The sequence below is a fragment of the Morone saxatilis genome, unplaced genomic scaffold (genome assembly GCF_004916995.1).
Source record: "Morone saxatilis isolate NCDOM2014 unplaced genomic scaffold, NCSU_SB_2.0 Contig12, whole genome shotgun sequence".
NCBI lineage: Eukaryota > Metazoa > Chordata > Actinopteri > Moronidae > Morone > Morone saxatilis.
Genome location: NW_023339674.1, coordinates 5,247,903 through 5,261,538, shown reverse-complemented (window position 1 = coordinate 5,261,538; position 13,636 = coordinate 5,247,903). Strand labels below are relative to the sequence as shown.

Genomic DNA, 13,636 nt, shown 5'->3' with positions numbered 1-13,636 from the left:
TCACGTAATTTTATTATATTTGTTTTAATATACTCTACATCCTTGGGTGTGACTGCGTGATGTTACTGCACAGTCTAATTTCCATCCTTGATGTTTTTTTTGGTGTTTTTATACATTATACTGTTAAATTCTTCTTTGCACTCGTAACTCTTCTCCTTTTCTTCTTACACACCCTCCTCCAACTGTCTGTGTATTCCCATAAAATATACTGTGAGTTAGCAGGCTGAGCTCACAGCCATGTGTATGAGTTAGTGTAGAATTGTCAGTTCTGCAAAGGGGAAGTGAAAGCATTAATCATTAACAGTCACTCATACGTTCTCTCAGCATGCTAACTTTTAAAAAGGGAATTGACAGTGGAAGAAACATTTCCTCTTTTAAGTGGGAAAACCTGAATACTTCAGGAACTACTGTCCCACAGTGGTAGTATCTCTGTGCTGCCACTAGAGGTCAACAGTGTATTAGCTGTTTTTCCTTTGGTTTCTTTACTTATCTCAAGTAAAAAAGGAGCCTTTTTTGTGACCAGCTTCAATTTGATTGTATCTGAATGCAAGCTACAGTGTACTGTAGGGCTGCACAATTAATCGAAATATTATCGAAATCACAATATGGAGTAGTCCAATATGCAAATCGTAAGAGCTGTAATGTTTTGACAAAGGTAAAATGTGTGGCAAAAATAAAAAAGCATTATAATGAAGTACTGTGGTGCTGCTGTATAAATCTTGTTCTCCAGATTTGAGAAAACGTGTTTGTTTGGTCCGGACTAAAATCTTTTTTCTGATGATTTTAATGGCTAGTTTTTTGTGAAAATTCAATTTGCAATGCAAAAATGATAATTCTCGCATAATAATGAATCACAGTATCTGTCAAAATAAATGTAATAGGATGTTTATACCATAAATACTGTAGGGTTCATTTTCTGTCAATGGTCTCCACTCCGTAATGATAGTTTTGAACTGTTCCATATTAATAAAGTTATTATTATTAATCCTAAATAAACACTTCAATAATTAATCATGGCTCTAATCTCTGCTCTTCTCCTTCCAGACATTCAGGAGTACTACGAGTTGACCATCCTTGAAGACAGCAAGTGCTCTGTGGACCAGGCAGACGGTCCAAGGAACGTCCCGGCCCCCTGTAACTTGCCAGCAGAGCTCTCAGCCCAACCACAGCCTTCCTCTGGTCCCCTGAGCCCCCAAGCTTCTGAAGGATCATTCCAGCCGAAACCCCTGTCCCCCAGACCCAAGTCAATCAAATCCCCTGCCCCTCCAATCCCATCTGGAGCACCCACAAGAAAACCATCTTCCCCTACAACACAGTCCACTACACCTCAGTCACAGCCAGCCAAGGTCAAGTACCGTGCTCCTCTCCCTCCTGTCCAGCCTGGGGCCTCCAAATCATCGGCATCAGACACTCCTATGTCCTCTTCTCCCACATCTCCTGGAGTCAGAGTGAATGGTGCAGAAACCCCCACTGGTTCCATAAAAACACCTCCTGGAGTATCACTGAATGGAACAACAAAACCACGTCTTACTGCCACCAACTCTGATGTTTCTTCAGGAAGCTCCACCACAAATTCACAAAGCTGTTCTGTCTCACCAGAAGTCAACCTGGTGACTGTCTCAGCCCTCGTCTCCAGCACCATCCAAGGCCTTGTGTCTCCAACACCAGACAAATTTACCACCACCAGCCCAGGTCTTAACAGGGTCACAGACGCTACCACAATCTCTACAGCTGTTGTGACCAGCAAGGACCCAGGCATAGGCAAAGCCACTCCCAGCACGAGTCCAATTAGCCCCAACCAGGGCAAATTTACCTTCAGCAGCCGCAGCCCAACAGTTCAACCAGGGCCTTTGATGAAAGGGCCTCATCTGAGGTATGTCCAACAAATGAGCATTCATTTTAATTGTCAGTAAGTTGTAGCAAGCCAGACTTAACAAATGGTAACTGACATTTTAACAGACTCAACTGAATTTATCTTTGCTTATAATGTGTTGGATGCATGTTGATGTATATTTTCAGACTTCCAGAATGTTATCAAACTGTTATATTTGATTAATTCACTCTTTCAATTTATATTCTGTCAGTGATAGAAAAGAAGAAAAACAAAATTACATTAGCTATTAAATGCCATACTGTGTGTACAATAAAAATGTATGCGTATGTCAAGTATAGCAGTACAGAATAAGACACGGCAGTTTTCCGAGTTCACCTCCAGACACCCTCTCTCCTTGATTTCTGTTACTAGTCCAACAAGCCCTGGGCCAGTAAAAGTCACCTCCACTAGTCCTACCCATGGTCCATCCAGCCCCAGGCCAGCTACAAGCCCACTGACCCCCAACAAGGTAAGACATCTGTGGTTGTTTTATATTAATGCCTTAGGAAACTGCAGGAAATCTCTACACAGTTAACAGCAGAGTATAATTCATATCGCCTCCTTTTCAAAGGAGGGTGAGTTGGGTGGTAGTAGGCTTGCCTGATTCTTGAAGAGAAGTGAGGTTATGTTTCCTCTCCTGAGTCTTGGAGAGAAAACTGATAAATGAAAATATAGACTCCGTTATCTCCTTGTGTCTAGGAGAGCTTATCAGGTTTGGTTTGTGGTTTGAAAATAATTAAACCAGAGCTGTTACTTTATGTCTAACATATCACTTCTCAGAAATGGGAGTGGTTTTGATATATGGCAAACTGGTCATCTCTTTATCCCTTTAACCTGTATATTGAAAGGCTGCTGGTGGCTGCAGAGAACTGAATTAGATGGGCAAATCTTGTTTTATGCAGACTGTCTGTTGGCTTACATTGCATTACATAATATGACAAGGGGAATCAATTCAGTTCTATAACATTTTATTGTCCAGGAGAGTCAGCACAGTGAGCTCAGAGATGGCTCATGCAACTGGTGTTGTCTTGTTGATCTTGCTGAAATGGAAAATCGGATGGCTTTGTGTAGTTTGGGCTGTTTGACCACAGGCTGAGACTGTACACATCGTTGCTTTGATCTGTTGCTGATAGTCTACATTTTGGGAAATTGTGTTGATACTGGCTTACTTAGCTTGAAGTTGTTTTCAGTACACTGCTGTACGTGCATCAGGCAACATTTGTCCTCCCAGTTAAATACTGCTTGTATTGTGGAAGGGATTGTGTATTGGGGGCTGCTCAGGTGTTCCTAATTAATTAATCCACTAATAATTGTAAACTGGGGTGGTTCATTTAGTTGTCTTGTCAATCGGACAAGGAGGGACTACTGCCACAAGTGTTAAATTTCAATCAAATGTAACACATTTTTTTTGCATTTGCGTTGCTCATTATCCGTTTCTGAATCGTTTAATAAATGCGATTACTAGTATTAAATGGCTATAGAAGAAACCCAATAGTAATGTTCATTAGCACAACCCAGTGCTCTATATACTCACTCTATGTTGGCAACAGTGAGAAACCAGAGAGAGAACCAACAATGAGTGCAGGGCCAGTAGAGGGTGGAGCAGGACAGAAGTAGAGTAGGACAAGAACAGAAAGCTCCAAGTCCAACATCAATTGTAGTGATGTTTTGTATCTCGAAAAAGTCCAATATCTTGAGGGACTGAACTCCCATCTCTGTGTGAAGCTTCAGGGTGCATATGGGGCTTTAACTTCGCCAATACCCACAGTCAAAGTTGAAAGTAGAGCATCCATTGCTATACCGCTGTTACTGTTCACTCAGTCTAACCCCCCCCCCACTCCTGCCAAACAGAGACTGACCTGATAAAACAGCAGAGAGTGGTGTGTGTGTAGTAGTAGTATATGTATTTGTGTGTGTGATCATGTCTGTGTACACATGTCTGTCTGTGTGAGTGTTTGCCTGTGCATCCATGTGTATGCGTTCCTACGCCTGTCTCTGCATGTTTGCCTGTCCGTTTTTTGTGTGCTGAGTGCCTTCTGCGTGTGCACGGATACATATTCTGAGCCATGCACTTTTTGAGGTCAAAATGTGGCTACCAGCTGCCATAAAACGAAGACAGCAGCTGGAAAACAACAGGGCGGGTGGAGGTGCATCGGGACATCTGCCATGTTTCCGAGTCGGCCTCTATTTTAGCGGAGAGGTCCTCTCTGGCTGCTCTGATGGAAGGACAGGTGGAGAGGACACGAGAAAGGGAGGAGAGAGAGATTTAGGTATGAAAGAAGAGGATGAGAAGGAGGAGACAGAGACGGGCGGGCAGCAGAAGGATGTCACCAACAGCAACAAGCGGCTCACTGGTGGAACGGGAAAGTTGCACCTTGAGGATGATTCGGTAAAAGTTTGCCAGTCGGACTGGTGAGGATGGACTGCATCTGTATCCTCACTACTAAGGTGAGACACAGAAAGAGAGTGGGTTAGAGTAAAGCAGAGGAAAAGATCAGGGCATGAGTAAACAGTATTGTCAAGGTTTTGCGATCAGTGTCCCTTGTGACGGCATGCATTCATTCATTACAGTGATTCATTTTAATGTTGAAATTGTCTGTGAATTGGGTGCTAAGCTTTGAATGTGCGAGATGTCCTTACGTGATTGTTTCTGATAATGTACTGTCATAGCAGGATTTTGTATGGAAAAGTGAGGTTGAGACTTGCAGAAGCATTTCACAGTAAACTACAGGCTTGGAAACAATGGAAAACTATGTGCACCTAGGGAGTTACATGTTGTGAATGAACAGGGTATAAGGTGACATCTTACAGGAACAGGACGTACTCAAGTGAAGTGACTCTAATGGGAATGCCGAGCTGTTGCTCAGCTGTTGGTCTGACAACATGTGACACCCTGAGAGACAGGAAACTAGGTTGATAGGACACACACTTAAAAAGACTAGCTATCTGACTGGCTGTGTGGATAGTTGACTGATTAATTGGTTGACTGACTGACTGGTCTCAATGCATGAGAGAATACTTGGCTAAAACCCTGGCTGGCAAAATTAAACACATACATTATGCACATATGTGCATGCTCAGAAATGCATGGCCTATTTAAAAGGAGTAGAACCAATGTGAGCTGAGTTAGACTCCAGCCCTGCACATGATAAGAAGATGGGTGGATAAATTAACTGATAAAAAACTGAATTAGAACAAAATACAAATACTGTGTAGGCCTAAAGGACACAATATGCTTGGAATGAACTAGTTTGTACAGTATGTCTTCTGACTTCATCTAAGGGCAAAAGTGTTCAAAAGTGTTCCAAATGGCCTCACCTGAAGGCAGTGTGAAAAGTCTGTTGTCTTGGAGAGGGACAACATGCGATAATTACAGAAATTGTTGGACGCAGCCCCCACAATTCTAACTTTGGGGCTTTTAGACACTGTTTTATGGCCTACGACTACAGACAGCGTTGGCTCAGGAGATAGAACGGGTTGTCCACTGATTACAAGGTAACTGGCAGATCCCCAGCTTCTCTGGACACTGAGGGGCAAATTTACAAAGAATGGATTGCTGCCACTGCTGCCAACCGCTATCTGCCCTATTCCTAATTTTTGACTCAGTCTTGACTGTGCTTATTTGTGGACTTATCTGTCTTATTCTGTCTGATCTGCTTTAAGGACAAACACTTTGACCACTAGATTACCCTGCTTTCTTAGTAAGGAGTACTGTCTTTCAGCCAGTTCATGAACTAAGCTATTAGGTGTTGTCAAGCACTCTGATTGTGAGTTTAAGACAGGACAAAGCATCAAACACTACCATTGGATAACTATTGCAAAGCTGCAAATTCGACCCAAAATTACCAACCAAGATTACAATATAATTTGGTTTGATTTGGTGAATGATTGAAAGTGCTAGATCACTAAGACATAACACACACTTTCTCACGCACTCACTCAAATAAGTCTGCAGGGTTTCCATCTCACATTCATCTGGTTAATCTCGTTTATCTCATCAAGATAATGGATTAAAAAACAGAGGGTGTTCCCTGAGCTCAAGGTGGCTAGATTACTGCTAGAGGATGTTTCAGTACATCCTCTCTCATCCTGCTTCATTCATTTGTTCTTCCAATTTTCCTGTCTAACCCTGTTTTACTATGTGCATTCTGGGTAAACAGAAAAAATGCATAAAAAAGGAGAGGTTTAAAATCCAGGTTAAAATGCACAAATTAACAGAACACCTTATTATCTAAAATATACCTTGGGTGGATCAGAGATGTATTTAGTTACATACATTAATGTAAAAATCCAATGTTCCCTGATAGTAGGAAGGTTCTCAAACCTGCAGCTGGGTGGGGCTTTCTGTGTGGAGTTTGCAGGTTCACATATAGTATGTGGATTCTAATTTTCCTCAGTATTCTATTCTCTATCTTTCCTAATCCTCTTTTCCTCTCTGATATATCTAGTCTTAAACCCTACCCTGGTTTTATCAGTGTGTGATTGTTGTTTGGTCTTACTGTCACTGGCCTCCCGTGTTCCAAGAGAGCAAGAGTCCCTCGTAAGAGGCTTACCTTAGGCTGCTAATAGACTTTACAGAGGTGAAGCTATTTTAGGATGGACAAAGAGGAGAAGAGAAAGAAAAAAATGAGAGAGAGACACACAAAGAGCAAAGGAAGGAGAGAGATCTGTGAAGTCTTTGAGCAAGTACAGTGTGTACTAGCTTTTCATTTTATTGGGGGCTGCAAGAAAACTCCATGCTACATCATTCCACCGATCCATTCATCTGTGCAACTGTGAAGCTGACGCTATGGTGTAACTGTCAGCAGAGGGCACGGCTCGCAAATTAATCAATGGAGAAGGCATGAGAGGAGCGGACACGAGGGAGAGAACTTCCAAAGCACCTGTGGGACTATTGAGCCCAGAGCTATGTATCTGCAGTAGGACTAACACAGCAATGTAGGACTGCTGTTACAGGTCGCTCGCAGGTTCACTTCACGAGACTTTTAGCAAAAGGTTAAACACCCTCTCAGCTCTGTAGGATTCACACCTGAATTGGAGTCTGTAAGTCTTTGGTTAGCCGCGTCTGTAGTAGGGCTGACACCTACTGGGCCAGCACGAGGGATACATGTGAAGATGGACCATCGCAACTCTGCATCCTCAATCAATGTAATGTATCTTCACTTGCTTTACTTATAATTTATTCTCTGACCCACATGCTGCTTTAGGTGTCGTTAACTAAGAAAAATCGTCTGAGTCTTGTAGTTATGGTAGAGGGTAGCCAGGGAAACTGAGGATAACTCAACTCACTGTATTAATGTGTGGTGTATGTACAATCATATACAGTTTGATGCATTTTATTGTTGGCTCAGTATTTTTGCATGCACCGTTTTGGTTGTTTTTAAAGCTTGTTTAAAATCAAACAAAGGTGTGGGTTTGTATAGTATCTACATGTGTACATATGGAAGACACATGTCCCATGATCTTTATGTAAATGCACAAAACAACACAATAACACGCAAAACACATTCTATATTTTCTTCCTCATTCTCTTTCATAGTATTTTAGCCATTATCAACCTGTTTCCAAAGCCTGTCTTGCTGGCACCCATATCAGTGTTATAGGCACCTCTCAAATCATCTTGGAACAAGAAATGTGTCACATCCTTTGGAAACGCTGTGATCCAATACCTGATTCTTCCACAGAACTGTATCAGAGGTGCTAGGAATCACGGAGACTGGCTAACAACCAAGAGGAGCTGAGTAATTAAGAGGAATTAGTCCAGGGCCGAAGGGTATGACTTTAAATGTCCAGTGTGTAACATTTAGGAGGATGTATTGATAGAAATACCCAACATCTTCTATTCTCAACTTCAAAGGCTACACTCCATTAAATTACTAAAGAACATTATTTACTCATTTACCTCAGCATTGACAACAATGGACAAAACAGGTCTCCAAAATAAATGCTTGCAAAACTGGTAGATTTAACTTCCTGGTCATGGGTGAATCCATTTGAGATAGTTCCAATCAAAATATTTCAATATTCAAATTTTCTTTCTAATTAATTAACAGAAGATTCTATTATGTGTCAGAAAACCCAAGTTGATTCAACATTTTTAAGGCTCTGACCTGTGAAGGTGGGGTGAGGCGCTGGTCATCATAATGAGTTCGCTGTTGTTAAATTAATTACCTTAATGCAGGCCTGGAGACAATATAACTATAATAAGAGTAAGTCTAGACAATCAGAATAACTTATCATAACAATTATAGCAACATGTGTGGCTTACTGCATTTTTATTTGATGGTTCTTGCCATGAATGTACCCTATAGTGACAAAGCCCAGCTAGCTGCTTGTGTATTCTCCTTGCTTATTATTTCTGAAAGTATAAAATGTGTCTAATCACACAATCCGATATCAATGGTTGGAACAATAACTGAATGGAACTGCTATTATGTGTGATGCTTTTTTTTTTACGTTTTAGTATCACTTTGTGGCAAAGTGGAAAAGCCCTTTTTTTTACTTAAACTGTCCCAAAGCTAGCTAGAGTACTGCTAACTCAGCTTAAATCCATCCAAGTCCACATCCCTGAAACCAAGCCAAATCCGGAAGCCGTTATCAGGTCCCAGACACAATCAGCACAACTTGGCTAGTTACAAAGGTCAACTCTGCATGCAAGGACTGGCCTGAGCTTGTCTCCGAAAAATCGGAGAAAAAAAAAACAGAAATCACCCGTCTGGAAAGGTTCACAAGCAGGATATCAAAACCCTGATGGTGCTGATGAACCTCATGGACAAGAGGAGTCATTTTTGATGTAGGCTGTTGTTCATATCTGTTTGCAGATGTACAGGTTTTCCCCGTTTTTTCAGGAACATAAATTTGTTTGCTTTGTGACTTCTTCATGTTCAGTCACTTTGTTTTTCAGCAGTCTATTGTCCTGGTCAAGCTAACAGCCTAGGAAGCTACAGTAACATAAAATTGCTCAGCCCATGTCATGCCTGAGTACAGCCAGAGCAGCTAATCCCATTAAGCAGATGACTAATCTCTGATTTACACACACACTACCACACACACACACACACACACTCTGACCTACAGTCTCTCTGTGTATACACAGAATTCATTTCAGTTCACTTTAGTCTTACAATTGATTATTCAGGAGGAGATGAATAAACAGCTTAGAACCTATGACTCCATGAACCTTGCCTGTCAGGATTTAGAGAGTAGATCCGGGCCATTCTATATGAGTATTGTGAGTCAAAAAAATAAAAAAAACATAATCACTGTGATCCTTACTGCTCTGTAGTGCTGCCAGTAGTATAAATGCAACAGTTGTGGTTTTGTTTTGTTGAGATGATGATTGATAGTGGAAAAGCTGTTTCCCTAAATATACTATTTGTCCTAAAGTGATTGCTGGCACACTGTTTTTTTCACAATGTTTACATCCATAAAAGTATTTTACATCATGTAGCTATAACCCTGCTCTGGTAATTTTTTATTGAATAATCAGGTAAACCACATTTTTAACAAAATATATTTTAATGAATGTTCAGTATACACTCTATTCTATGTACAGATATAGAGAGACTGCAGTGTATTAGTGCGGTATTGTAGAGTTTTTGTATGCATATTTATTTTACTACAGCTCATATAGACCTCTTGAAGAACATAATAAGATGCTATATGCCCTTACATTTTCTCTCTCAATGTCAGAAAAAACTTGAAACAAAAAATATAAGTTCATATTAGACATGACTGAGTTCAAATGAATATTCAGAGAGCATTGTGCAGGTGCTGCTGTGTCTGTATTTTGCCACATAGTGGCACTGTATGTATGACAAACACACCACTACGTTGGGTGCCAACATTGTTGTTCTGCAGAGACTGTAACTCCAGATTTGCTATTTGTCCCTTGGAATGAATTATTATGAAATATTAATCAAATGACCGTTAATTAGAGAAAACTGAAACTTTTCTCCTGCACAGTTGATATTTGTAGCTGCGAGGCTTCAGCTGGAGCAAGTTTGTCCTCACACAGCATTTTAGAGAGAGAGAGAGAGAGAGAGAGAGAGGAAGAGATAAATATAGAAGAAAATTCACTCATGTGTAAACTGAATACACAGCTGGTAAAAGCTGATCACATGACCATATTTGAAATGCTGATGTATGGAGTCTTTTTTGATTGGTTAGTTTGTAGAATGAAGAACCCACCACGAATGGCGAGTAGTGAGCGTATGAGGTTAACACATACACATACACACAGTGTAGTTATTTCTGTGCTGGCTGACCTACTAATGTTAACATGTAGTGCATGCCTGCTAGGCTCATGATGTTGCATCCTCTGTCTCTGCTTCTCTCTCTCCGTCTCTGTCTCTCCCTCTCTCTCTCCTATTTCTATCTCATTCATTCCTCCCTTTTTTTCCTGTCTTCTTTCTCTCTTTCTTTCTCACATTATTTCATTCTTCATTTCTTTATATCGTTCAGTAATTTGGTGAGTGATGTTGCAAATGTGACATCCTATCTTTACACTCACATTATGTTTTTATAAGCCATATGAGCCAGAACGCCCGTGGCAATCCCAGATGTATGAATGCATTTGTATGTGTTTGTGTGTGGGTGTATGTGTGTGCTTGTGTTTCTGTGTGTGTCCCTCTTTTCTGCTGCCCATGGAGCGTTTGCATGTGTGAGAGAGGGAAGCCTAGACTTTTATGAGATATTTTTATGTTGGGGGCAAGTGTGGTGTTATAAAAACAGGTGACTGTTAAGATTCTGTGTTTCTATCTCAGTCTACTGAGAGTGACTTGTTTTCGCTGAAGCCTTGTTCTCAGCCTCTAAGTAATTGGTCAGTCGATGGCTAATGATTTCAACCCTGGGCCTAGGAAACCACAGGGGTGCACGTCTTTGCTTTAGCCCATTTCTATCAAACCTTGTGATGTATCTGGGCTGCAGCCAGCACACCCTGTAGCTTTCTAGGCCCACGATTGAACAGCGTAGAGATAGATCTGCCTAATTTGCACAGCCCCTCCCAACTGTAGCATTTCTGTCCAATAGTGGGCCGGCAGCATACCAACTCTGCTGCTGCCGCCTCCTCCACGGCCTCACTGGCTCAGGAAGGTACGTCCCAGAGACACGCCCATCCTCTCCACACACAGTTACTTCTTTGGTTCATAGTACAGGGGTGGGACCCCATTACCACCTTTAAACTCTTGCATGCAGCCTCTGCCAGCATCTTCATCAACATCTATACATACACACACACGCATGCATGCATACTCAGACACATTTCGTTCATTTAGGGTCTTTACAAGTGTGTGTTGTCTTTGCTGTAACACAAAGAGCACACAATCATGTACATCAACATCACTTAATGGTAATCGATTCAACCTGCACTCCAAAGTGCTTTTTACATTTACACCTCACCACCACTCAGCCTCGACCTTGTAACCCCCATTTCATCTCCCAAGTTAGTTATGTCGTCACTTCTAGTAAGCTCCATCCTGACTTCCAGCTGACCCCATACGCCCCTGTGCTCTCCCCTCTCCCCCCGTGAGGATGGGCACAGGGTGGACTGGGGCAGGGGATGAGGAGGGGCATGTATCCTGGGGGCGGGAACTGACACTGCAGGGGGCCGGCAAGAGCTGGGTTGGCGTGCTGCCATCGTCCGACCTGGGTCTGGTGGGAGGGGAGGGGAAAAGGCGGATGTTAAGGAGCTGGGGGAGAGGGTTTGACCGAGACGGATGGGAATGCTGCCTTTGGTGCTGCTACCGGCGCCAACTGTTGAAACCATCACTGTTGTGTAGCCTTCCTGATGAATCCCCAGAGGTTAAAGGCATCCCACGTCTCATCTCCCCCTCCTGAGGTCTGTTTTAGTACTTTCCAAAACTGGTCCATGCCTCCTCAAAGGAATGCCACAAGCCAACGTGGAGCAGCAAACCGCCCGCCCAGTGACATATTCCAGTCACACTCAGTTCCACCATGAACAGAGGAGTGGATCCCCTTGCTTTGAAAGTACTAAAATCAGGCTCTGCTCCCATCCAGCTGGGCGGGAACGGGTGGTAAAGGTCGGCGATTCCGATGGTGGCTCCATGGATTGAGTACATTAGAAACAGACAGTGTAGAGCAGACTGGATCTTCTGTCACCTTTTCAGACGAGTGAATCCTGTTTGCTCTACAGTGTACATAAATCTCTCCATAGGTAACTAGGATCTGTATGTAGGCAGGATAAAGGTAAAAATGTAAAAGAAGAGATGACCTCAGTGGAGAAACCTAAGGGGAGGTGGGTGTTATTACTGGAATGTGTGATTGGTGCGTTGAGATTCGGGGTGTTTGTGGTGGTTTGATTGTCAGCTAGAGCCCTCCGAATGCGGGCTTCCTCACTGAGACTGGACCAAGTTGCCTGTTTGTAAGTTTCTGTCAATATCATGTGTGACATCATCACTCCAGATGGGACTCCTCAGCTCTCCTCCTTTTTTAATCGTCCAGCTCTTTATGTATTTATTTATTTTTTTTTAGCTTTTGATCCTCTGATGATGTCACTCATCACTGTCCACAATCCTGGCACTTTTGTACTATAACAGCTTCCTTGCACATCTCTGTAGAGTATGGCTGAAGCAAGGCTTGGCAGTTTGCTCATGATGTTTCCTTTTTTGTTTTTTTTTAAACAACATTATAGCAAAAATGTGACAGAAGTGTGCATTTGAAGCATTTCTGTATGTTTCTAGAAAGGTGTTTGCCTTGCTGCCTTTCGCATGTGGGTGTCCTGTGTGGTTATATCCTGTAAAATGCTCTCGGGAGATACAACTTCAGATGCTTTCTAAACCGCCCTTCCCTGTTCATTATCGAGCTGGTATGTTGCTTGAGTGGTGCAACGCTCCCACTGTGGGTCATCTTGACTCTTGTCTGTCTTGTTATGTGACATTACCGATCATTCTCTGGAGGAGCAGGAGGGAAGGACGTTTTTAGAAAGCACATGAACGTGGTGGTCCCATGCTGTCACAGTTAGCACCCTGTCTTTGGTAGAAGACGTAGCCGAGTTTTGAGCAGACGTTTGCGCTCTGAACAATCAGCTGTCCTTTCCCTGGTTGTGGAATGAAAAAAATATTTTTTCTATATATATGGGTTTTTTTTTTTTCTGGATGTGGCTGCGATGCCGCAGTGGCCAAGTTATGGAGGCCGTGCATATCGGACGGCAACAGCCAAGATTAAGGAGCATGAGTTTGTCACTCGATATTGGTTGCGGGATGCTTAAATGGCTGTCCCCTATCTCCATTCTCTGTGTTGAAATACTAAGGGGCCTCTCTGGTTCAAGCCTCCCGTTTCTGTCCCCCTGCTTTCCCTCCCATTTCTTATTTGAAAGTAAAACACAAGATAAGAATTTTCAACCGTTGTGTCAGCTAGTAAATCAAGAAAAGTAAGCAACAGCAGTTGTGTGTGAAGCTGTGTGTACTATGGAAAAGTTACGTGTTGCCGCTTGTAAAAGAAATCGAATGATGTTACATTAACGTATGCTCATTGCCGTCATCTGCGCAGTTGATCTGTACCATCACTCTCTTTGTTGAAATCTTTCTTCCAGACAGAAGATGTTATATATAGTTACTTTGCTGTCTCAGTTTCTGCTTTATCCTCCATGACAATGAATGTATTATGTGATTTGTTAATGTTGTTTCGCGCATGATGATCAGCTGGTGGGCTTGTGTGTGATTCATAGCTGTGAAAAATGCCAGATGAAATCCACTTAAATCGAGTGTGTGTCTATTCTTTTTCAAGCAGCGTTTGTTATTCACT

The 13,636-nt window shown here is 42.2% G+C and overlaps 1 protein-coding gene across 2 annotated transcripts in view; it reads left to right on the top strand.

Annotated features, from left to right (window-relative positions):
* The window catches only part of LOC118321748 (disks large homolog 1-like), a 104,781-nt gene that overhangs the window by 3,298 nt on the left and 87,847 nt on the right, over positions 1 to 13,636 (top strand). For both annotated transcript variants that reach the window (XM_035653223.1, XM_035653224.1), the window contains exons 3-4: positions 1,045 to 1,873; positions 2,246 to 2,342. In XM_035653223.1, the coding sequence (XP_035509116.1) occupies positions 1,045 to 1,873; positions 2,246 to 2,342 (926 nt within the window). The remainder of the gene's footprint in view (positions 1 to 1,044; positions 1,874 to 2,245; positions 2,343 to 13,636) is intronic.